Consider the following 27,396-nt stretch of genomic DNA (forward strand, 5'->3'; position numbering starts at 1 on the left):
CTAAAAATGGCCACTGGAAGACATGGCACGAACTAAGAAGACACAAGGAAAAATGAAGACTGAGAGGGTAAATTCGAAACTAAATTTATTTGAGATGGCAACTCGCGATACATAAGCGGACCTAACGTGTGCAGAAAACTACAAGTGTGGTCCACACAGCCTCACTTCACTGTAATTTGAGACAACTGTCTCCCAATAATGGCGCTCACTGCTGTGAACTTATAGCATAATGCCCTGCAACGTCACATTTTCACATGAAATGGGCAGAATGTTTCTATTATACATGAATGAAATGCAAGCTGTTATTCTATGCAAGCTGGTACTGAGCTACTGCCTACTAAACTATCTGCATAAGTGTGAGTGACAGCATCATTAACAGGACTACCTTGCTGCTTTGCAGGGAGTCACTCCATCTCAGTAACATCAAAAACGAGTTGCGCGCTTGACAGAGATCAGACAAAGTTCTAAATAGGGGCCAGAATTAAGTAGTATTCTTTATCGATGAAATAACGGCCACTATCTTCTGTCAAGTTAACGACGCCCCACAACATAGCGAATTACAGTGACCGCAGGTAACTCAGTGTTGTGACATACCACATCTAGCGACTGCATCATAACACATGATCCTTACGTAATACTTGCACTTTCCTTTTGCAGCAAGCAATTATAGTACTGCAACGCACTTGCAAAGCAGCAATCTTTCTCCATAGTAGGATCAAGACCACATAATAAAAAGGTCAGCACAGCCACTGCGTCAATGAAGTGCATTCTGCGGTACCGTATAAGTGCTGACGGTTTCTTCTTGGTACTGCTGAGTGATTTTCATTCTACCTAGTTCCTGTTTCGTGGTCTCACAAAGACAGTGGAATGATCATCGCATTGCAACAAGAGTCGCTAAAGTTATACATTCACATTCAGTGGAAGCACTTCATTTGTTTAACCCTTTAATGACTGCACATATAAATACAAAACAAATTATTTTATACCTAACTGTGCAAAAGACACCGAGAATAAGCATAATCAACGAAAAGAAATAACATTTTGCAGAAATTCCTTTAGCAATATGGGGGAATAAAACTGGAAGTGGGCTTCTCCCTAAGCCATGTACGGTTGGCTACGTTTGGAATTTGTACAGAGAGCTCTTTGCATATGTGTACTATAGGTGTACATTTTTTCACATTGTGTGTCTGACATCACTGCAGCCGGAGATCTCATACCGGTCGGTCTCCTCTGACCGTGCTTTGAAAAGAAAGCGAGTCGCATGTCTAACTTCCTTCCCATCCTGTGTTCCTGCTCTAAACCAACAAATGACGCTTGCTATCAGTCATTCAGTGTTGGCTCAAGACATTTGACCAGAAACGTCTTACTCATTGCCAAAAATCAGCAAGAAAAATAAATATGTTTTGGTATGCTGTATGCAGCATTCATCAATAAAGGGTTAAAGCAACTCAAGTGTCAGAGTTGCATAGCCTGCCACCTTTCACTACATCTTAGCATGTATATCAAAATATATTACAGTATGATGCTGTATTACTGGTCTAGAAATGCATCTACCACTACATCTTGAACCAATGTTTAACTCTAGGTTCAATGTGGCAATGCGATATCGTATTTTGCTCCTTTAATCACCTATAAAATCTCTGATAACAGCATTACAGATATAGCTGCTAGAGCCTGATTGCATATTTGCATTTGTTAAAGAAAAAATGTAAATGAAATGATATGAACAACCACATCAAGAAAAGCAACTAAAAGTTTCAACTAAGTCACAAAACGAAGAAGGGAGAGTCAGTTAATCTAATGAATAAAATATGCATGCAAACGTGCAGCTTATCACCATTATTCGAAATCCAGATGTTGAGCATGTGAAAGAACTGTCGCCTGCCATTCTTGCCTTCGCTTTTGCTTTTTCCGCATCGACTCCAGGGAATCCTGGTGGCATTGGCTTTCGCATATTTTTGTATTTCTTTCTTAGGCTCATACCACGTGAACTCGAATTAAATGAAAGCAATTGACTTTACATGCCTAAACAACAGTTGAATGACTTCCAGTTTTCAGGTTATGAAAGAAACTGCAATGACACTACACAATCCAGCATGGAGTTGTCCTAATCTTAGCTTGCTTTTTGCACTGTTTCCTTCAAGTTCCAAAATGTACCAACTGAGCTATTTTAGCACACCTTTAAACAAAATAGCTGATAATTTCATTCAGTATTGGTGTTGATGAAAACTTTAATGCATGAGAACGGCTACAGGTACTAAAATATATTATTCAACCAAATATATATTTAGCTGAGCATGCAATTTGCATACTATATGCAGAGGTGCTGTTGGCACCTTCATATTTAGTTAAGCTACAAAGCTGTAAAACCACCCCATCTCTACTCAATCACAAGCACATAGACCTGAGCAGCCGCAAGCGGGATGGTCATAAACGTTACAAAGTACTAAGAAAGGCTTCGTCGGCACGCTTAACGTAAAGAAATAAATTATGGGGTTTTACGTGCCAAAACCATTGTCTGATTAAGAGGCACGCCGTAGTGGGGGACTCCGGAAATTTGGACAACCTGAGGTTCTTCAATGTGCACCTAAATCTAAGTAAACAGGTGTTATTGCATTACACCTTCATGGAAATGCGCCCGCCGTGACCGGGATAAGCTTAACAAATAAAAGTGCAAAACAAATCGAAATGAAGGAAAGTTATGAGAAAATGCTGTTACAAGGCCAGAGCCCGATGTGTCCATCAGTGCTGGATACTGGTTGACGAGGCTCCTTGTAGCAACATTATACAGTTTATTTGGGTACCTGATATTTACAAAAGCATGCATCAGCTTTCTACATAAAACAATACACAAAAAATAAAAGATGCAAGAGCACTGTAGCGCAACAATTCCCGTGAAATAATATCAAACAGCTGAACTGTGATTCATAAGACGGGTGAACTTAAGTAAACTGCACCATGAAAGCATTAGGTGCGTGAGCATTGATCAGATGGATAGAGCATTGATCGGATGGATTTGACAAAGGACAGGGGTAACATTTAATCCCTTTGCCCTGCAATAGCCAAGATACACTGATAATCACGACCAGAGTTCAGAAACTCTTAAAATACTTTCACCAAAGCAGATCCTGTGAAATGTTTTAATCATATTTCAAATGAGCTATTACTAAAACATGCACACAAGGGAAAATCAACCATGAAGGCAAGCTTCAAAGAGCATCTCCTATAAGAATTTAGCAGGGCAGCTTATTGAGCTACTTGTTAATCCGTTATCCTGCGTGTACAGTGCAAAGGTTAAACGAGCACTGACTACCAATGGAGGTTTTATTGCCGAATTTACACAAACTAGTCATATAGCTATGTGAAAAATAATTACTAAAAAGGTGAACAAAGCAGATTATTAAGGGACACACGAAGAAAAGTAGTTGTATAAAAAATGCTGGCCGTAGGTTTCACTTCTCAGAAACTTGCAACTCTTTTTCCGATAGGGCAATGAATGGCTTGCTGATGCATGCACTGTGTTCCCACACCAATTGTCCTACTTCAACTATGATATGGGTAGGACCATCCCTGTGCTTGTGAATAACTGACATTCTTTCGAGCCAAGGAGTGGAGCCACGTACGCAAGTACGTGCCAAAAAGCCTACTCTGCCATTGGGCACATTATATGCATGTTCACACAACCTCTCATGAAGGCATCTGGCAGTCTGCCCCATGTGACAAGCACCGCATGGAAGAAATTTCGTACACAACCTCTTATGTGGAGTCAAGACACCAAACCTTAAGCCTGACCTTGCAGATGCTTTTCTTATTGCCCTATCAGAAAAACAGCTAAAGTTTTTCTGGAAGTCACACGTATGGCCGGCATTTGTAATGCAAACTCATTTTTTTTGTGAACCTCTATTTTCTGCATTGTTCACCATTTTTTGCCGAATTGTATGTTTTTCTTGCTTCTACCTCCAGTAGTTTTTTTAGATAGCTGTTTCACTCGCTTGTGTAAATTCGGCACATAGGATAATACCATCTGAGTTGACAGTCGGCACTTCTGCCTATGTACTCGTTTACTTTTGTGCTGTACACTACCTACAAGAACTGTAACCAGCAGCTAAGGAAATTTTAGCCAATGCATCATTCTAGCCCCCTCATTAACCCAAGACTCATGGCAAAGAAACCATGGAGGATATTGCTATATTGAAGCACAACATTATTATGACTGAGTGTTAACCTTTCTGTAGTTTTCGTGACTGTTTTTTGTGGATAAAGAGGAATGTAAGTAGAATAAATGCTGCTGGTGGTAACCAAACCCGCAAATTTCACATGACACACGCAGCGCTGTACGAATTCAGCTAGCCACAACTGTATTTCCATCCAATTCAGTTGGTGTTTGTATACATGCATCAAATGTAGCGCTGGAAATTTTAGGGTTCGTTTTGTTATCTGGATTAAAAAAATGGCCGCAGGGCTGCAATGTCAACAAAGCCATTGAATATTGAAATTTCGGGGGTTAGAAAATCAATGAACTATAATTCAAGAGTAGTCAACAAATTATCAGTGATGAAAACATTTTCTACCAACAATGCCGTACACATTGCTGCACGCTTATAAGGCGCTAGACAATTTGGATATTGCTCACTGCCCCAATGCAAAGCTTTAGGGAAGCAATTTTTCCCCTCACTTATCGAGAGTTTGCAAGAGGAACTCTGTAGCAACGAAGTTATAATCATAAATTAGACAACAAAAACTTGTTTTGATTACAGACACCTCCCACTTGCCTTAGTGACGTAATCACATGAGCATGGAGGGCAATACCCTTTCTAATTAACATTGTGCTTATCATTCATGTTGCAATACGAGGTTGACAAAAATGGGTGACCAAACATAATTATGAGACATTTACTGTGGCATGAATTCTCATTAAGTACATTCAATCGCAACTTTATTTACATCTAGGCATAGGTCGGCAAACTGACTCGCAAGTCGACTCGCTCAGACTCATCTGAATGCGAGTCTCAGCGAGTGCGGCTGAGTCAAATTTCGGTGAGTCTTAGCCCGAATGAGCCCGTCTGAGTACAATTTTGGTGAGTGTGAGTGATTTCTCATTATTTTGCTGACCTATGCATCCAGGTAAGTGTTGTAACTTACATTGTCTGAGATGACGAATGGTAGGCAATCCACTCAAATATTTTCTTTCGAAGATTGTCAGGCACATCTCCTGCTGTGACATTTCGGAGGTGTGCAGTAATTTCAATGGGCATCGGAGGCAGTGTATACGTTGATTCGTTGTACTGTCCTTTGACTGCATGCTTCCTATGTTCGACTTCACTACCAGACAGCCCTTAAAAGAGAAGTATTAATTGAAATCAACAACAATACAGAGCTAGAAAAACGAAAGATGTGGTATCACAGACTATCCTCCACACGCTCAAATTTACCTGCTATAGTTAGTGACAAGCCTAATATGGGCACATTTGCCAGTGGCAAATGGAGCCCTTTGCTGTTCATGGATAATGATTTACAAACAGCAAAAATCACTGACTGTGACAACCAAGACTGATTACAGAATGAATGGGTTGTTAAACAAAATTTGGAGAGGAATTTTGCCGTCCGCTATATAAATAACTCCTTACCAACACATCGTGACCCCTCTCCCCGTTTTCGTATTGGTACCATGCAGAAGGAAGGCGCATTACTGATCCCTTCACAAACATAGGTATCATGAACAAAAAGCTCCCTCACCAAGGTGAAAAAAGCAACGGGAATGATGCACCTACAAACATTCCTTTTGAGGGAAACTTGTTGCTGGCTACATTGTCCACCTATAAGTGACTACAGAGGTATTGCTTTGTGAATGACAAAAGCTGGGTCATAAAGTGCCAAGTCCAGACTAGCATAGGTCTTCGGAGCATAAAGAGAGAACAAAAGTAGGTCAGATAAAGGCAAAGGATGATATGATGGAACCAAAATATACCTGAACACTCTGGTTCTCGAATACACAAACTAGACCGCTTGTGTTTATCCAAACATTAACTCCCTATCGGATTCCTGGTGGCTAATGAATGAATACTACAATCAATGTATTTTTTCTGATAACGTCCTGGCGCCTTTGCAGGTTCATGTTATCTATTACAAGTTTCTTTTTTTGTGAAACATGGCCATTATTTCAAAGAGGAAGATGACTTTTCCCTCAGCATTACATAAATCTGAGCTACTGAGATAATACAAACATTCCGATTCACAAATCCTGCAAGTTGACCTAAACACTATCGCAGACTGGTGTGTGCGTTGGGATATGTCATTAAATATAAATAAGACTGTTCACATCACCTATACAAGAAAACGAGCTAATCATCCCTATAGGTATAGAATTCATGATTCAACTCTAAAAGTAAGCAAGGAATTTAAATATCTAGGTGTGTTTTTTACTTCTGATTTACGATGGAACAAGCATGTTAACTATATTGGAAATAAGGCAGCATCAGTTTTGGGATTCTTGCGGCGCAATTTTAGTCATTTACCGAGTAACTTGAAGACGCAGTTGTACTTTAGTCATGTACGTTCAATACTTGAATATGGATGTGTTTGTTGGGACCCACACACATCTGAGCTTATAAACAAATTAGAAAAAATCCAGAATAGGGCAGTTAGATTTGTTCTTGGTAATTATAGCCGGCAGCTTAGCCTGACAGAAAGCAAACTTAAACTTAAATGGCCAGAGCTGAAGGATCGTAGAAAGCATATTAGATTAAAATTTTTCCATGATATTTATTATTCTAAAACAGGCATAAACCGCGAAAAATATATCCAGGCACCACACTATATATCTAGGCGACTTGACCACTGTTTGAAGGTCAGGGAATTTTCTTGTAGGGGTGACGTCTTCCGTTATTCTTTTTTTGTTGGAACTGTTCGAGATTGGAACAGTTTGCCATCGACCATTGTATATATTACAGAAAATGATGCTTTTTAGCACGCATTGAACTAATTTATTGATGTATTGATTCAAGTTTGTAACCTCCCTGCTGTAATGCCCTACGGGGCGATGCAGGTAACTAATAAATAAATAAATAAATAAATAAATAAATAAATTAAGGTCGGGTAAGACTTTGAAAGGTGGTATGGAACGATTGAGGAGTCACGAACATGATTCTGCTTCTTAAGCTCTGCATATAGCATGTTATATTTGGGTTGTCTAGACCGCACAAAATTTTTAAAAATGTATTGGAGCTTTTTGTTTTTATGTTTTCACAGATACACCTCATTTGTCATATCTATTAGTAGCAGAGCATTCCAATTTAGAACAAGGACAGTGGTATGCTACACAAGTGGAACAACGACAACATAAATACATAAAATATTAGGGGAAAACGCTTTTGTTTTTACATACTAGAATTGCCCCTATGGCAGGCATTTATTTGTTTACTAAATTCCCATGAGCTTATTCCCTGAAGTTAACATGCAACCAGGGGCAGAAAAAAAGCTTTAGGACAGGGATGAGTGTCACTTGCTACTACTTTATTGAAATCAGATGGCATCATATTTATAGGTGAAGGTGGCCATGTGCGCACATATGTTTGCACACAATACTCAAACAAGTTTGCATCATTATCCAATCATACAGTGCAGAAACTGCCGCTCAGTGCTATGTAAAGCCACAGATGTACTGATCACACAGACGTCACGTTTCCTGTTGATGAAACAGGCCTCCAATAATTCCATGCCACAGAATCTGCTTTTACCATGAATGCGGGTATGGAAAAAATCTGGCTCACACGTGCGGGAATCGCGGCGCAAAGGCAATTGTGTAATAATCTTATTCTTGACTAACAGCTCAGGTTCCCTTGCGAATCGTTATGCAGCGTCCTGTCTGGCCAATATGCACCCTGCTGTGAATAGGTGGAACTTCGTACACCACACCTACCGTGCAAGTCACATGCGGCCTTGTATAATGTTTACCATAAATCGTCAGCTTCTGTGGGTCGCAGATGCATGGGCACAGGCCAGTAATCTTCTGTGGAGCAAAAAAAAAAACTAGGTACTTTGTACCTGCTGGCCCTTTTCTTTAAATCGTGGGCCACTTTGTGCACGTATGGAACATGCGGCCTTTTCTCCACTAGTGGCTTGGCAAGTGACAGCCAGGTGTTATTTCTGTTGGTGACGCTCGCCTCCTGAAATCATGGGTTCGTGGCACTGCAATAAGCTATTAATGAACCAGTTTGAAAATTTTCGCAGTAGAACGCTCCCATGAGGGCACGTAACTTCCAGCATATAACCAAATTGCCTACGTAGCTGGGTGACGTGCCCTTAAATGTATTGCTCAAATACCGGCATTTTAGCCTTCCAACGTACGAGAGATTTTAATGTTGTACAGAGGTAATGCATGAGTACTGAGTGGATAAGACAGGGTGCATACGGCTTTCTTGGTGCCTCTGATGCTTCGGAGTTGCTTGGGGAGACAACCAAGTTAATCAGTGCTCCATCATGCACTGTGGTGCTTTCATCCATGTCGACGCAACATTGGAACCGGTCGTTGAAGATCTGAAAGCAAAGCCAGATGGTCGATCAATAGGCTTGCACATTAAGTGTGAAGCACCCTATCGGAAAATCTAGCATGGTGGGTACTGGAAATAATAATGGGTATAATGGAAATCATAAGGGGCATGATGGAAATCATGGTGAAAATAGTGGGCAATGCTGGGAGGCAGTGCCCACTATGGTGGGCAATGCTGGGAAGCAGCAAACAGTATGGTGGGTGTAGTGTAAAGGATGGTGGGTAACGTTCTACTATGCTGGGAGGCTGTGCCCACCATTGCAGGCATGCTGGGAAGGAATGGGCAGTAGATGGGTATAGTGTGAAGGATGATGGGCTGCAGTGTGCTATGCTGGGAAATAGCTAGAGCCAGATAGTGGGTCGGAAACAACAATGGTGGGTGTACTTTAAGGAGTGGTGGCTGTGATGGGTGACAGTGTGTAGCAGCAAGCAACATACTGGGCATGAAAATTGACAGTGTATCTGGGAAAAAGCAACAAATTTTTGGTACACCAAGTTTGACTGCTTTAAATGCCGATTTAAGAACATTTAACTGAAAAGCCTACAGCTAACAATTTTATATGCTGGAATATGAAGCTCAATTTTCATTCAGTTGTGAATAAATCAGGAAGCCATACAATTGGAATATTAAGCGTAATTATGTTATGAATAAAATTGTTTTTCATTATTTGATGGCTGAAAATTAAAATTGAGCCACATAGTTCTAATTTTTATGTAGAATGATGTTCCGGATTTTTGGCATTCAGCAGTATTATGCGGCACGTATGTTAACGTGTCCATGCATGCCTTTTGGTCTAACCCCCAACAAACACACTTTGACCCCACAACATCTTTGACTTCATCGAATGGGGTCAGCACCAACTTGGTTATAGTCACAGCACATAAGTAATGCTGTTCAATGTAGTGTAATGAACAGCTACAATTGCAACACTGCTGCACACGAGGTGACCGAGCAGATGCAAAAGGTCTCCCAATTAATCACAAATCACCAGTAGTCTCCTGTATCAGGACCATTGTTACAAGAGGGTGCATTACCTTGTGCTTATTAAAACTAAATTGTGCTGGAGTCAATGGTGCTGTCACTAAAGATACCAACAACCAAGTTTTGTCGTACCCATTTTTTCAAATGCATTAATAGTCCAGGCTTTTCTGGTCAAGGCTCTTCAATACTACAAAGGTGACACGAACATTGAACATTTTTAAGCAGAATTTTTCAATATGCAATCGCAACCATGTCTGTTTGCTATGCTGTAAACAATGATAAGCAAATGCCATGGCAATTTACACCAGCATATATGAGAAGCTGACTAGAGCGACCTTAGCCATAAGAAATAATATTGTTTATCAAGTTAATGTCTATGAGGTTCATGCTCATTGAACTATTATTTCTGCAATAGTAACATTGATGTGTCTTCATGGTTTCCTGTCCAGCTTTGGTCATATACAAGTCAAGCCATGTACTCTATAACAAAAAAGCTACATTTTCAAATGCGAAATTATGCTTTTACTACAGTGAACTGTACTTTGACAAGTGACGCGCAGTTCAGCATGTTGCCATGCAGAAGCACATCATCTCTCGAAAAGTTAAGCGACCTGGAGCAAAGAATTTTACCCTGACTGTGCTTAAGCACTTATTTATAAGAATCTGCAAAACAGCATAATGCACATCTCTACGCAAGGAGGGATGCCAGTTTTACTATTGTATTCGCTGCCACATAGGGGGCACAGCTTCTAAGCACGAATTTCTTTTATATCACAGTATGCATGGAATAAAACACAAACTCCTAAAAAAATGTATGGAATATCACTTAAAATAATATGCTGACTATAGAAGTTGCGTGGTAAGAATCCAGCCCTAGTACTGTTTCACTGTAAAGTGTCACAAAATCCCATTTCTCACTACTTTTCCTGGCGATCTAAACTTGGCAATTCCTATATGAACCACAAACAATGTGTTCGATTCGATCACTATAAATTATGGTTTTTTAATTTCCACCAAAATCTCACTTCAGGTTCTGTGCAGTTTGAAACTATTTATTACATCTTTTGTCAGAAAGTGCAATACGACAGGGACCAAGATTAGGAGGACGCATACACAGTGCTATTGCACTGTGTATGTCACTTCTTAATGTTCGTCCCTGTCATATCACACTGCTCTGTGTCTATTATGAATACAAACCAACTAACCCACCAACATGCCCTAGCAAATAAAACAGTGGACCTATTTTAGAACAGAATGGTGCCCTTCAATATCGGTGACTTGAGGCCATGATCGTCCTGTCTATGCTACGTCATTGTTTTGGTAAATACATGTCTTTCAGTTAACACCAACTAGGCGAAGAATAAGTTCTTCAGAAAGTTTGATCTTGTCAGCATTGTTTATTCAACATTACATACACTCAAAATACATATAACAGGTAAAACATTATCTTTTCAGTTTAGGCAAACATTTGTCGTGTTGTCGACAAATTCGACTTCGCCCTGTCATCTGCTAGCCGCCTGGTTAGCTCAGATGGTAGAGCGGCTGCCCCGGAAAGGCGGTGGTCCCGGGTTCGAGTCCCGGACCAGGACGAATTTTTCTTCAACTTTGAGGCTTTTCTTTCGAGGAACCCGTATGGGTTTCATATGTAGCAATTGCTACAAATAGGTGGATGTATCATTTTCCCTTCATTCAAACAAGGAATGTTCCAGAACTTGAACTGTTTTAGACCTTAATGCTACAATGCAATGATAAAAAATACTGTAGAGAAACAAGCTCACTAATCATGTGCTTCGCAGTGGACCAACAGAATAACATGTAAGAGTACCTTAGGTGCATTTAAAGTTGCTGATGTTCATTCACAGAAAGTGCCAATATATTGTTACTGTTGAGAATTGACAAAACATCTTAATCAAAAAAGTAGACGTGTATGCTGAAGTTAACAGCAGAATATAAATTGCTGCAACACTGCATCTGTAGATTTTGGATGCATTGTCAAGAGACACAAAAGAACCAGAGCAGATTTGTTTTCTCACAATGCACAGTAAAGCAGCAAGTAGCACTTGCAAACCATTGGTCACATTGACAGGCCATGCGCTGAAATGCTTGCAAGCTGAACCTTTACAAGAACTGTAGATTCAGCTTACCATTCAGAGCTTAATACATTGACAAGCCGCTAGACACAACCTGTGGCACTTGCGACATGGATGAGCTACCCCACCCCAGCATTTGCTACCAAACTGCCCTGCCCTCTCCTTACTGCAAAAGACCTTCCTTGCTGGGATACAGAGTTCAATTCTTATGTTAAGTGATTATCCTTCCAAGAGGTACCCTTACCCACCAGAACGCCATATATAACAGCTTGATCCTATACCTGTTGAGTGAAACAATTCACGTAACATGGGCACTTCATCACAAATTCCATAGGGGTTGCCTTTCATTAATTATTCATTAACATCTTTCTTTTTATCTCTTTCTCCCTCCCACAAAAAGTACACTGTACAGATAACTGTACAGTACAGATAAGTACAGATAACATAATGTGAGACTAAGAGAACTGGATTAGGCTGCCACACTGCAAAAAGTTCTCATGAAATTCCATTTTGTAAGCTCGTCAGTGCCCACTGAAATAAAATACCATAAAATGAATGCCAAAAATTTTGAGCATGTTCATCATAATTAGCATGTAAACTGCATTGCAGCGGCATATAACAGGCTTGTCACATGAAAACTGCTACCCTATAGGGCAGCAGTTTAAGCCGAAACAGCGGCACCAAGTAACAAATTCATCACAAATGAACTACTGTAGTCCACTAAGTCTAGGAGAACTAAGTAAACGCCATATATTTAGATCATGTTTTCATGCTTCCCGACTTCAGCATGGATGTTTCACACTTGGAACTGGCACTATCCTCTACCGACAGAACCTACAGTAGCTAAATGTGATTGTTATTCATACACTTCTCAAACTTGCACCAACAGTACAAGACATGCGACTGAGGAAGAGGCATTGATGGTGCTCATGGCACTGAAACATATCGAGAAGGCCAGCACTTCAGACTGCACTGAAAATCGTGCGAAAATGTCATATGCTAATAGCACAAACTTGTTTGAGCTCCAACTTCATAAGCACAAATGAACTTCATATGCCAGCATTCCAAGAGGCTGTAATGTAATGACTGCACTGAAAGACGAAATTTAGGTGCGCACATAGCACTAAACTGCGAGAGAAAAAAAAAACTTGTTTCAGTTTCCTTGCAGGCTTCCTGAGAACACCAAGCATATGAAGCAAATTAAATTACATTATGGCATTTTACATGCCAAAACCACGATCTGATTATGAGGCACACTATAGTGGGGGACGCCTGAAATTTGGACCACCTTGGGTTCTTTAATGCGCGCCTAAGTCTAATAAGTACACGAGTGTTTTCGTACTTTACACCCATCGAAATGCAGCCACCATGGCCGGTATTCGATCCCGTGACCTCGTGCTTAGCTGCCCAACACCACAGCCACTAAGCAATCATGGCAGGTAGCAGATAAAACAGAATAAAAGCATATATGACTATACTGCCAGGCACTTCATAATACCACTTAGTGAATCACATGGAAATTACAGGACCAAGGAAACAACCATGCTTAAAAAGTTATCTGACAAAAATTTTTTTGCACTTCAAAAGAAAGTTTTATACAGGTTCAAAACAAAAATCATGGAACATTTAGTGAAGCATTGTCAAATATTAATTACCCACAAAGAACTTTTCCGAGTGCCCTCAGTGCTTCATTTGTTTTCCTCTTTAGCTCCTTTATATTCTAAAGAGGCTTTCTCTTAACCCTTTTTGTGCCAAGGACAAGTTTCACTTTCATTTGTCACAGACAAACGAAAAGTGCAATTATTTTGGTATGAACGCAGCACCTCTAGATTGTGCCAGGTTCACAAAAACTATAACATTAATTTTGGGGGGACATTTGTTGGCGGGAACAAGCAGAAATCTGGTTCCCCTGGATTTCTAATATGGCAGCACAGAGTTGCAAGATACAACAAATACCTGCACATTTTCAATTGCTGGATTTGTGTTTTTTTATGTTTGTTCCATTCAACTAAACAATTAGACCAGGCAAGCTCTAGCATGTCATGTTCGGAGCTTTATCCAAGTAGTGCTGATCATAGCGAGTAATAATGTGAACCTTTGCCAACCTCCGTTGCAAGGATACGGCTCAAAAGAAACACATTGAAGCCTGTGCCTCAGCAATTGCCATTCCTTAATGCCAGTTACCACATGGAGAACAAGAAAAGCACCGTTTGGCTTCCATGCCAAAAAATAAGATGTTTCATATAGTTTTTCTGTGGCCATGCATTGATATACTCAAAAACAGGTAAAAAAATTGACAGTAATTGGCAACAGAAAATAGGAAACGCACTGCTATTTCAAAAATGAAAGCTGTTAACAATGAATGAGTCATTAAAAATATCAAAAATTTGCTGCTTTGCAGAAAAGGAAAAATGACATATAAAAAGCTACGCACTTGCTTTAGCCTAGGAAATTAGTTGCAGGGGGCAAGATCTGAGGAGCAGGGACGTTGTACGGTTGTCATCCCACATTTTGTCAAAAAGTGCCACATGCTGAGTGCTGTGTTGGCAAAGGTACTGCTGTGGTGCGCAAGCCCACTGCACATTCACAGAGTAAGGCATTTACTCCTAACCACATCACATAACTACTTGTAAATAATGTAAATATGCTGGTCGACTACCTGAACTTGTGGTGCAAATTTAAAATTAACAAGCCCTTTTATGTCAAACAATTTCTCAATACAGAAATGAACTAAACGCACAGATGTTATGTCCACCACAGCAAAACTGATGCAGTCAATGGAGGCTTATAAGAAAGCAATGCAGTGATCAGACATAACTTTGCACAAGGTCACTGCTTGCCTATGGAGATGACAGCGCAGCATGTGTACCTAGTGACGTGCATCGGTGTAAACGTCCCTCTCCCACCTGAGTGAAAAATTCTCGTTCCTTTATGGGCCCTCTCTCATAATACATTCATAACCAAATTCAATCTCTTTCAATTTTGTTTGGCAAGTCACAAATGAATGTTTTTCCTTCATTTGTGAAATTGATATACATACAGGTGTCAGCCACCTCCTCTGGAAGCAATAAATCTAAATTTCTGTCCGGTGACAAGAAGCATTCCTTAATGTGAGGAGGCAGTGCAGTTGCATCTGCAATAATTAGTGGCCTGCAGAAGAGAGCACAAATGTCTGCCTCTTTTACAAAGAATATCTTTTCGATGCATTTGTAGCAGCCACTGTTTGTTCTGATGAATCTTGTGTCAGATTTTGTTGCCCTTTGGTAGGCAGTGCTGTGAAATACTTGTTTCTTCATAATGAAACGCTCATACTCCACTGCCCTTGTTATGGATATACCACAAGAATGGTGAAGTTTGTCCTGTTCATTAGCACTGAGAGCTGTAACTTTTCCCTTTCCCAGCAAAGTCAAATTGCAAACATGTAATGCCTTTTTTATGGGTGGGTACCCAATGAACTCATTGCAAAGCTCTCTTTCTTGAATAGATAACAGGGGACTTTCTATCAGCTGATTCAGCTTTTGTGCCATAATGACTCGTTCAGTTATCTGCCGTGGCAGCCCATTTGCAGCTGACACGAGGCGCACAATGCTTCCATTCCCCCCCTCAAATACAAACGCTGAATGTGCCCAAAGTGGTCCAAGTGAGCGAGCACAGTTTGCCAAGTGCTGTAGGGCATGGACATTGAACGTCATGAATGCTGTGCCGTATAATGTCTTGCAGCGGCAAACGAAATTGCTCAGGAGGGCCTCTGAAAAAGAAAGCATTGCCTTAAGTTGTTGCACGTGTTTGACAGCACTTCAAAAGAGCATTAAGACTCCAATAATTATTTGTCTAATCTAAGTTCTGTTAACATTAAACAGAATTTGCAATTATGGGTTTTCACATCCACCAGCTGCGCTGTAGGCTATGAGGAATGCCAAATGTAGGGCACTCCAGATTAATCGTGACCATCTAGGGTTCTTTATTAAAGTGAAGTTTCCTTTGCCTCTTCCTTCGACTTTCCCACTGCGCTCTGGCACACCGTGTCGGGGGGTGGTTCAGAGCGTGTGTATGCATGGAAGTAGCGTGGCAAGAAGAAAAGAGATGTGAGAAACTTCTAGACTACATTGTGTCAAATGTGCACAATGTCCTCTGAAGCTCCCTGGGCGTTGCCAATTTGCCTCTTGACAGCTGTAATTATCCATGACCTCCCGTGCGCTTACTTTTCTACTAAAGTGCAAGTCTGCAGAGGGAAGCTAGATAGAATGGATGAGAGGAGGAGGAGAGGAGGCAGAGAATGGGTAGAACTGACGCAGTCGCGAAATGAGTGATTAACGGCATTGCCACCCTTCGCTCACAGTTCTCATACAAATACAAGGGGGGTGATATAGGGAAAAGGTGACATGAGAAGGCAAGGAAACGCTACTACTATAGACCGTCTTTTTATGGGCGCTGCCATACTGCGTATGCAGTGGCACCATATATGGACAGTCGGCAAGTTGGCTTGGGCGAGCACTCTGTGTTGTATGCCAAGCGTACAATCGCCGGCAGTTTCTGGTTGTTCTCGTGCTCGCGCTATCTGCTTTGTATGACCTGGCATCTGCTACATGGGAAACAGTTCTGTGAGACGTACTGAAGCAATTGAAGTCAGCGTGGCCGGAGTTTCTGTAGCGCTGAGGCGGACGTAGCACCAAGCATGATGTGTGCGCGTGTTTGAGCCTAATGTCAGCATCGGAGATGAGTTTTGAATTTCTAGAAATTTGTTTCATTAAAGTGACCTTACTGCGGCATTCTCACTGTAATTTTAAGCTATGGTTTGGCAGCAATGCATAGTTTCGAAGCATATGACTACCCCAAAAGCGTGGGTTCTCTTCTGTTATAGAATAAGTTGTGCTGTTTAATTTGACAGGTATTCAAACTGTTATCTGCAGATAGATTTCATGGCTATATACCTCTTTTGTTGGACGAGGCTTCTGCCCACGAATAAACTAGTTCTGGTTAATAATAACAGCATACTGTACAATGTGAATTACACTTTTCAAGTGGTTAAGTGATCATCTGCAGACTGCGTGATTTTCTGAAGCAGTGGTAGATGCTGGGTTATAGATCGCTTTGTTCTATATAACACATGGTCCAAGCATGCGGCATGACCATGCGAGGTTTTATTGTAGCGTTAGAACATTTTCCCTTTTTTTTTGCAAAAGAAGAGAATAAGAGCTCAAATTTTTTTTGTTTTGTTTTTCGTCTCATCCTAGCAACCACCTGTCTTATAGAAATTCTGTTCTAAATAATAGTTGCCAGATTCATTTTATTCGATCCGCTTTGGATATTACTGTTTTACAGAGCAAAAACACAATGCCAAACCACAAAGCTTATATGGTCTACGAAGTTTTACGAACTGCAGTGATTTCTGTATTGAGAAAAGCCATCAGCCTCAGACAGCAGGCTAGCATAGACACTTCACAGTGATTTCAAGTCTACTAGACTTGAAATAATCCTTCTCATCCGACATCCTTCTTGTGGATTTCAAGTCTACTAAACTTGAAATCCAAGAGAAGGATGCCGGTGACTGACGCTAATATTTCATAATCATTGGCGCTTAGACGGGTCGAAGATGCATTGGGTCAGCCGTACACAAGCATGCACTTTTACGTTTTATTCCCCACACCAAGCGATCAGACAGTGAGATGATTCTCTTTGTCGAATGCATATGGATATAATCAAAATAGTTCACAGCACGTACACACACCGCGGCTGATGATGCACGTCGCTTGTTTGTGCACTCGAGAGAAGTTTCCGCATATTGTAGTTACTGCTGTGCCGAATGGCTACAAAGTGGTTCCTCGACGACCTTGTATGCACTGACATCACATACATTTCACAGAGAACAAGCTAAAACATCCCCAAATGGTTTTGCAGCACGCAATAGCAACACGTACAAGCTGCACCGCGCCGACTCGCACAAGCCAGAGGAGGAAAGGCTCACTGCGCAAACTTTCCTCCTCACCTGATTAAATGGTCCTTAGACACGACAGTGGTTGCAAAGAAACTAGATAAACTTAAGTTCAAGGTACGGTAGGGTGTGCTTCTGCTATATCTGAAAAATAAAATAATCCAAATATGTCTAGCGGACAACTTACGCACGGCGTGCAGAAGCAGAGCCGCATTAACTAAAGCACACCGGAGGGTCTTGGTGACACGACAGAAGTGGCCACACGTCAGATCAACACTTCTGTGCTCGCCGTGGTAGCTTTGCGGCTATGGCATTGCTCGAGGTCATGGATCTGATCCCGATCGCAGCAGCTGCGCTTTGACGGGGGCGAAAGAAAAAAAACGCTTGCCCACTTAGATTTAGGGCCACGTTAAAGAACACGGTGTCAAAATTAATCCAGAGTCCGCCACTACAGCCTGCCTCAAAATCTGATTGTGGTTTTGGCACGTACAGCCCTGTAATCCTGAAGTTTAATGCTTCTGCCACGATACAATGTGCCATGTGTGTTATGTGTACGACGTAGACAAACAGCAGTGGAGTACGCAAGGTATTAACATCAACTCCAGACTCTCATGTTGGACTAAAGGTTGAAGTAATTAAGCATTCACCGTAAAGCACCACTAATTATCGTTGATCAAAGGAACCAGCACAGAAAGCTTCGCTTACATTGATTGTCACAATACATGGGATCTGCACAACATCATGCACATGTGCCTAAGCACATAAACACACTATGAAACAGCAGTGCTTCAGAATTCAATGCAGTATTACTAATAACACGATCAAATGAGAATTACCTGCTCTGTCAATGTCACGGGCGCCCAATTCTTCCTGAAGAAGGATATGGATGCCTTCCGAGAGCCGAGACAGGTGCTTCCAATACTCAGGATGCAGAATACCATCAAGGCAAGGGAGTGCATAAAACAATATCCATTGCCTCCACTCAGATGCCTTCCAGTGGCCACGATCTTTGAGCGGGCGCGGCAGCCTGGTCACGCAGTGTGGGGGCTTTATGGCAAGCAGCCGCGACTCTATCCTCGCAGCAACTGAAGGCGCACCTGCAAACAGCAATAATGTAGAGTTAGTCACCTATAACAAAAAAAATGGCTGTGGCTTAGCTAAGGTTAAGCCCAGGATGCGAAGCATACTAGCCTTTATTTTAACGCGACAGCGTTAAGGAGCTCGTGTCGCAGAAAAGCCGGTGTCGTCGGCGTCGGCTCAGGCGTGCGGCGCTTGCTCAGGCGCACATTTCGTTGTCGCGCCGAACGCTGCGTTGCTCGACGCGCACCGCGTCCGATGCGGGGCGCGACGCCGCGAGCGACGGCGGGAGTTGGAGCGCCGGTTCTCCTCTGTCGTGACGTCACGGTGTCACGTGATTTCATGGTCACCGCCGCGCCTGAGGAGCTGGGTTGAGCCCTCGTAATATGCTTCGCATAACGTCGGCTCAGGCGTGCGGCGCTTGCTCAGGCGCACATTTCGTTGTCGCGCCGAACGCTGCGTTGCTCGACGCGCACCGCGTCCGATGCGGGGCGCGACGCCGCGAGCGACGGCGGGAGTTGGAGCGCCGGTTCTCCTCTGTCGTGACGTCACGGTGTCACGTGATTTCAATGGTCACCGCCGCGCCTGAGGAGCTGGGTTGAGCCCTCGTAATATGCTTCGCATAAAAATAATTACCAAAAACACGTCTCAACAAAACCAAGGAAGTACATTGTGATCTTCATGCTTACAGCTACATTTCCAGATATGACTCTAAACATCAAGCTTACCTCGAAGATGAATTATGACCCCCTTTTTTAATGTTGCATGTGCATTTGTTACTATAATGCACATCTGAACTTGAATTCACCTCATGTGAATGCATGTCATACGCTATGCAGCCACGAAGTGTGCTCAAGTAAAAAGCAATCGTGTCACAGTTACAATTGACAGCACCTCAAGTCATGGCATTTACATGACTATGACAATGGTTCATTGCATTGCATTTCAAGCACATCTCACACATGTAAATGGTGGTAGAAATGCGGTTCTGGCACAGAAAAACTAAGTGGGAAAGCTAGCAGAAATCCAACTAGCCCAACATCGAATTCTGTTGTAAATGGTGGTGATAATGCACAAGGAATTGAATGCAGCAGCGACAATGCTCTGCATTGTGAATGGTAGCTGTGACGTTGAAGACAATTTACTCAACTAAGTTCCATTCAAAAGAAGGGTGGCGGACTTGGCTAGTTGGCATTCAAATAATTTTGTTGCAAGAACATATGGTGCAATACCAAAAAATATATATATAACACGACAAAGGGACGGACAAAAGACCTAACACGTTTTCGAATGAACACTGAAATGCTCTTGTGATAATCAACATCAACAAGGGCATGCAAAACAAGGAAAAGCGTCGCACTATGTGCACAAATACAGTTTTTTCCTTTGTTAAGTGCAGAGAACAAAATAAATATGGCACTGCCAAACATGTCTCTCTTGTTTTTAGTTAATTTTTCTATGCCTGACAAGGAGCATTTGTACAAATAAAACGACATGTGACTTTCAAATAGCTCTTTGCTATTACATGTACCAGTGAATTTTGCCAATTTAAATATGCTGATATCCAAAGAGGTGATCGCATGTGTTAAATCGTTTGTGAAAGTTACCAGGCACATCCTATACTTAGGGCTGCCAGGTAGCCAAAACCCCAATTTCTGTGTGGTTTTATTCTTAAACTAAGACACTCTGCGGATTTCTACTCCCTGCCTCCTTCCAAATTTCACAGAAATATGAAACCTGAAATTAAAAGACCCTGCCTGTAATCAATAAGCAACTAGCTTTATTTAGCCTTTGCTTCAAAAGAATGCCTATTAGGTTTCAATTGAGCGATGACTAGTCATTCGATGCAATGATTCACGGTGATGAAAAAAGCACATGGAACTACATCTAAGAGAACAAATTCTACATTGAAATTGGTGCAGCAAGCTGCAAAAAGTACACATGGTGACATGGTGACACAATGTATATCATGAAAACCATTACGTACCACACGACCTCACAAGTACTACCATCGTCATCATAATCAGCCCACTCTCATGTACATTGGCAGAAGGACAAAGGCCTCTCCCAGCAATATCCAATTACTCTGTCTTATGCAAGCTGATGCCAACTTGTGCCTGCAAATTTTCTCATTTCATCACCCCACCTAATTTTTTTCATTTCTCAATTGCACTTACCCTGGCAGCCATTCCTAATTCTAATGAACCACCACTTAATCTGTTTCTATTCTTTGGTAAATTTCCTTCTTGTGATCAGTGTCCCCTGTCAGTAATTGACCTAGATAAACATACTCCTATAAACACGCTTCTAAACATACAATCTAACACAAAAGTTTACAGAACACTTGATCTGGAAAAATGCTGTACGTCTTCGGAGCCTCGGAGCACAGCCAGTTTTAAGTTCAGGTGTACAGTTAGACGGTGCATGACCTTCACAGGGCCAGGCCTAACCCAACTTCCACTAAGCAGGATCAACTTTGGTTCAAACTTCATGTGCACAGCTTGAGAGGACTGAAGCTTGTGCATTTAGAGTTTGAAGGCATGTTTCAACTAATTTTTAACATGATATATTATTTATACAAACGAAGGTGCTGTGGATATCGCGGTGTCGGTTCGGTGGCTGATCACTTGGGGTTCAGTTGAGCGATCATGGTAAACAATTTTGTCAGTCCCATCGACAAGGACAGTCACGCTATGAGAACTCGTGCCTGTCGGTTGCGTCACTGTTGGCCTATTCTGATAAAATCTTGTCAGCAGCACACTGTGCTGAATAGTTGGCCAATTGTTGGCGTCGCAGTGCCTTGTCAATCTCTTATCGTCCCAGTGTTACCATGCCTTAAACAACATGAAGGCAGGCACCCGCTGCCATCACCAGCAAAAGGGGGCCAATGCTGCAAGAAGACTTTGTCAGCAATGTGACGTTTTTGCAGTGTCTCCCAAGTGTAATGCAAGGGTTTATCAATGAATTTGCTAGCCATCAATGCAGTGTAGCAACTACATGTTTCAAGTTACAATCCGGACGAAGCCCTGGCTGCTATTTCTAAGTGGAGTTACAGTCTTACACCACAGACATTATCAGCACTGCACTGACGTAAAGCTACATACCAGTGGAGTTCCAATGCATTACACAGCACGAGTGTCTGCTGCAGTGCACATCTGTGCAAGTCCTTTTTTTTTCGGGGAACTGTTCCCTGATATCAGGCTGCACAGCTGCTGAAACATGCTTTCCAAATGTTTTGTGATTAATCCGCTAGGGCAGGGCGCATGCACCATCGCACCATGAGAAAGGTGGATTGTTTAAAAGACTGTTACATCATTTTAGAAAACAGCCGCCGTGTCCTTAGGTACCTTCGAGGATATATTCTGCACTTAGCCACAGAAAAGGAGCTCCTAAAAATCACTTTTTTATCCCTTTAAGTGCATGAACAGTACTTCTTTATGATTACATACAGGAGGATGTGCTAGTGTCTGTGACTAACTGGGACCTCAAGTTGTGTTCATAAGAAGCAGTTACTGTTGTTGTAGCCAGCTTTTTGTCTTGTATATTGGACACACAATGCATTTTTGATGACTGCTATTCTGCCGTCCTCAATGTAGGCAGTCATGCTACGCTCCAAGCTATGCACCAGAATATCCAAATGACACGTGAATGATCAAACAACATTGAAATAAACTGCATACAGCTTCAAGTTGCTACATTACCAACATAGAAGCGCTGGTTGCTGTTCGTAGAAGTCAGGATCGCCTCAGTCAGTTGTTTAGTGACACCTTGTAGTACACAGTGCATGTACTCAACACTTAGACCGTTCACAAGATCCAAACCTATAAAGAAAGTATGTATTGTGCGAGTCAAGCCAGTTCCTAGCATTGTTAGGTCAAAGTAGCATACTGTGCAAAAAACATGCAAATAAAATTTCAGAATATGAGCTGCAAGTATTGCATACATCCAACTAACCAACTGCTAGCAGAAGTACAGGCACCTACTTGTTAAAATGGTGAAAGTTGGCCAGGTTGGGTTCGACTCAATGTGAAGCAGCAGCAACTTATGAAAACATTGAAATTTGAGTAAGGTTTTTCCAATTCACTGTGAATTGATACCACATGCGATAATAGCCAAAAAGGGAAGTACTGTTTTCTCCCTCTGTCTTTTGTCATTTTAGCAGCAAAACTTTTCATTTCGCTTTAAAATTTAACAGTAAAAATATTCTGAAGTTAAGAGCACTGCATAGCGCTCATGCCACTGAGGTGCTCTCTAGCTCAACTGAAGTTTTATTTTCCCGGTATACACAAGAAACAAACACTTGACTAAAAGCAGCCACAAACAGCTTGACTGGTCCCACAAGGCACTGTTCATAACAGCGCAAGGACACTTCATACTCCTTGAAGGGCACATAATCAAGAATACTAACAAAATAATGCAACTGAAGACATACTAAACAATGGCAAAAAGAAATGTAAAAAGAAAAATGTCAACACTGTCATAGGACACACCAGTGACAGGATAACTAACATGCATTTAAAAGGGTCTCAACTAGAGCTTGTGGGTATGGCTTCATTACAGGGAAACAGTACCAAAAAATGGACAGCACTTGTCCTGTACGTCGTTCTTGTCTTGTTTCTTCACACTTTTTCCCCGTAATGCAATTTTCACATGACATAACAACACAACAATTGCTTACTAAGAATAAGAGAAACACATTAGACCTTTTTCACCTTGCATACAACCCACACGAACATGTGACTGCACCAGAGGACACACTTTTTATAAAAGTAAACAAACCGACACAAACACCTAATGCAAACATTTGTTACACAATTTCATTTTGCCAAAATTAGGAGCCAATGAGAATTATGCATGTGCCAATGATAGCTCATGTTTAGCGAAATATAGTGCCAACAACATATCCTACTTCTGCTAACTTGTACTTCCTCAGCCTAAACATACATACCATAAAATTACAAGCAAGCACCCCTATCCATGCAAGTGGCCACCTCCACTTTTCCTGCGACTTAACTTGGTACCAACTACCAAGAAATGCCTCCCTCTCTCCACCCTGTTCACTACCTCACGAGGTTCAGGTCCTCCTTTATTAAATGTGATCCTTTTGTGAAATTAAAGAAAACTGTAATTTAATGAGGATGACAAAATGTATTGTTCATCCACATGTCTGCTGCTGCCTGAAGTGGCACCAACTTAGCCACTTTTTGCACAACTTTGCACGGCCTTTTACAGTCATTAGTTATATCAGAGGCATCAGTTGCAAGATGTCCCGGATCCCGATGTAGATTTGGTGTGCAGTGCCTTGGTAGGTGGTCTGTACTTGACAGCCAGGCAGCATGCACTTCTATACAGTGAGGAAAATTTTTTAATGTTGAGGTTGTGGAGCGGCACCGGCGAACCAGGTGAATTGTGAACTGCTGCTAGTGCTGTACAGTCAGAAGATTGCACGCCCCTACAGCCCGAGTACAAGGAACCCAATTTTTGGATCCAACTCAAACGTTTCAGTCATTTGATGGGTTTGGGAACAATGACGGAAATAAGAAAAGTAAATTCATGTTAACCAAAGCTCTTTAGTAAAGGAAATACTGACAAAGAAAGACATACACCAATCAAGTAAAGCTATTTGTCTTAAGCCGTAAAGCCTTGCTTTAAAGAAAAAGCTTCCGTATGGAAAGCGCAATGTATTTTTTCTTTTTTAAGTTTTACTTGGTCGGTGTATGTCTTTGTCATGTTTCATCCCGAAAAGACGGGCTTTTGCCAAACTCTCGATTGCAAAGGAAAGGCTGTGCTGTCTTTTTTTTTTTCATCAGAGGTGTTCCACCGCTTCTTTAAGTTTGGTCGGTGACCAAGCAAATTGAGGGCTATGGTGCAATTTATTATGAATGAGCACAGTAAGTACAATTACACACTTGTGGTAAAACAGATAAGACAAAATTTTATGGTGAGATTCACTACGACACTGCAGCCACAAAGCATGCCCATAATGGTAGCTCTTGGCAAGCTTAATGGCAACTATGGTAAGAAGCATTTTGCATATGTTGCGTGACAAATTTACCCCTCTACATCAATAATCAGGGAAGCGAGAACAAAAATATTCTTCAATTGAAGTGGGGCAGAGCAGAAGCACTGCACTCTCCCAAATACCCACTGAACTGCACCAGCAAAATCCCCAATGGCTTTGCTCTCAGCATTCACCTTAATGTCGCCTTGAACTTAAGTGAGAGCGCCAAGGATTGCTGTCATCATGGTGCTGACAGGGCCTTGGTAAATGTGCTCTGAATGTGGTGAAATCAGTCTATCTGCTAAAACATAAAATTAGCCACTGCGATCCACTCGCACATCTAGTTTGATGGACAGCTCTTTTGACACCATGTCAAGAATGTCATATGCAATACCATGTTCCTTAGACAACACACAAACGAATAGCAAAATTAAGGCTGGGCATTTTTGTTTGCAACAAATCCAGATCTCAGTTCTTGACTGCAATTGATTCTTACAGCCTATGCACAGGAGGCAATCACAATCAAGAAATTAGATGCCGAGTAGACTCAATTGCAATAAGAAATGCTCCGTGCAGCACCGTACCAGTTAAGCAATCGGTTAACAATGATAAGCAAATTGACAGGACAACAATTAGCTTTTGCTACCTTTCAAGTTCATCAATGCTGATGGTCCTTTCACGCCATTGATGACATCTTTGTAATCAAGTGCCATCTTCATATCTCTCCTGACGAGGTCCGAAGTCCGTGCCTCAACTGGCTCATCTGTGACGTATCTCATGCTCCCTAAAGAAAATAAGAAATGTGAAAATTGTATAAAACACCGCAAAGAGTGCATCTCTTCCAACACGCAGAACTCCTTTTTGCACATAGTTGGTTCTAGAGAAGAGTGCAAGAAAGTGGCATATACTACTCACCTTCCACATGCTCGCCTCTTATAAGGCACCAGGGGCATCCAAAGTAGCCGTTGAAAGGCACCATGTTTAGCACAGCTGCCCTTGCAGGCGCATCCACAGAACAACACAGCACGAAAGGCCTAGACGTATGGACCCTGTTCTGGTAAGTCCATGTCACTGGTTCTGTGCTGTTCACTTCTTGCACAAACTTGTCAAGGAAGAGTTGCATGTTTGGATGCGACTTACCAAACCAAAGTCCTGCAAGTACCGGGTGCTTGAACCGCAAGTGTGGTGGCAGTTCATTAACAATGAACTGAATAGGCCACACAGATGTTTTTGACGACTTGAAGACTGGGCTGCCATCAGTGTTTATGGTCAGCGTCAAGTCATCATCTGCAAGGCTTCTTGCCTTCTTCAGTTTAGCATAGCACCGAGCATGTGTGATATCACTTATTTTTGATGCCGGCAGTCGTGCTTTTACCAAACTCGACTCTAACTCAGATTTAGTTTTTTCTATCAAAAAGCTTAGCTGTTTGTGGAAGTCAAGGATGATAAAAAATGAGCCTTGCTCTTTTAGGGCCTGAAGTCTTTCAGTATGCTGGCAAATTTCGCACTGTGCCATTTTACCTTGTGGAGTCATTACTGCGCTGCATGTTTCGCATACATAATAGTACCGTAGCACTTCTTCTGCTTCATTGCTCCAAAGCTTGCGAAACATGTATTCGCTGCGCGGCAATACACTGGCACCAAAGAGAAAGTTAATAAGCTTTGAAAGATCACCTAGTGCCGTCCAAGTGAGACCGTGGGCAATAGCGTATGCCATAACTGCTGCAATTGCGCCAGCTTTCGTGACTTGTGAGCCTGGCAGGGTTTCCTCGCTAAAGGCCGAAAACTGGCGATTGTCTCCGCTCTCAGACTGTGCCTCCTCAAAGCCGTCGCTCTCCTTACTACTATCTTCAGAGCTCCCTTGCTCGTCGTCACTTCGTGTGTGCGTGCTACTGGAAGCAGAACTGCACGGAACTGTACCCGCACTGCCATTGGCACCGTCGTTATCGTCGTCGTCGTCGCTGTGTGCGAAACACGATGCGCTGGTTTCTGCCGAAGCCGGAGAGTCGTCTCCGTTGCAGCGACTTGTGCTCGCGACATTTGACGCTGCTGCGGCGTGGTCCTTTAGTCGCTTGTAAAGACTTGACACAGGCACCTGGAAGAACTTGTCACGATCCAGGTACTCCTTGCGCCGCTTCGAGGGGCGGGATGCCGACATATTTCCACGCTGCTGCACCGACTGAGCGAGCGTAAATAGGCGTACGATTATTGACGACGGTTAGCCGGGTCAATTGGCCGGGTTAGCCACACTAAACGTAGTGGATTGATGAATGGATGAATGTGCGTATGGATGTATATTATGAACATCCTCATTGAAAAGAGGGGGGGGGGGGGGGGTTGGCGCTTGTATCAGTGCTTATTACCGTCATTGAAGGTCTGCGGTTCCGGCCAACGAACCACCGAACACGATAAGCATCTATTACAACAAAATTAATTACGTCCCTTGTTTTTGCGCCACCACTAATCCAGACGTACACTGTATTCTCAAACAATCGTCGACTCAAAATTCTTCCTCTACTTTTTTTTTCTAGTTGAATACAGCGTCATCCCTTGAGTAAAGAATACGCTACGGTTCCAACAATTTTGCGCATAGTGGCAATCAAACACAGTGATTATTTCTGTCGAGGGGCGGCGCTGCCATCCCTTTTTTTGGGGGGGATTGAAGCGGAATGTTTAGTGGAGGAATGGAAATACGCGACATTAATAGCGGTGGTCACGGTTGATTGTATTAAATTTATTCTATGGTATTAATAGGTTGCTACCACG

The 27,396-nt window shown here is 42.0% G+C and overlaps 1 protein-coding gene across 1 annotated transcript; it reads right to left on the reverse strand.

The window, feature by feature from the left end:
• LOC135919046 (uncharacterized) lies at positions 1–26,788 on the reverse strand. The gene is made up of 6 exons (XM_065452791.2): positions 25,546–26,788; positions 25,277–25,414; positions 22,331–22,450; positions 18,389–18,649; positions 14,958–15,368; positions 1–32 (listed from the first exon to the last, which is right to left on the reverse strand). Exons 1-6 carry the CDS (start codon positions 26,786–26,788, stop codon positions 1–3), a joined length of 2,205 nt encoding a protein of 734 aa, XP_065308863.2.
• Between the last annotated feature and the right edge of the window lie 608 nt (positions 26,789–27,396).

The sequence above is a fragment of the Dermacentor albipictus genome, unplaced genomic scaffold (assembly GCF_038994185.2).
Source record: "Dermacentor albipictus isolate Rhodes 1998 colony unplaced genomic scaffold, USDA_Dalb.pri_finalv2 scaffold_15, whole genome shotgun sequence".
NCBI lineage: Eukaryota > Metazoa > Arthropoda > Arachnida > Ixodida > Ixodidae > Dermacentor > Dermacentor albipictus.

Excerpts from the sequence above, each read along its gene's own strand:
- LOC135919046 (XM_065452791.2), bottom strand. The coding sequence starts at position 26,788 with ATGTCGGCATCCCGCCCCTCGAAGCGGCGCAAGGAGTACCTGGATCGT. Across the intron at positions 18,650-22,330 it reads CAACCAGCGCTTCTATGTTG|GTGCGCCTTCAGTTGCTGCG; the intron begins GTAATGTAGCAA and ends TGCTGTTTGCAG. Across the intron at positions 33-14,957 it reads CAAACTTCACCATTCTTGTG|TTCGTGCCATGTCTTCCAGT; the intron begins GTATATCCATAA and ends GTGTCTTCTTAG.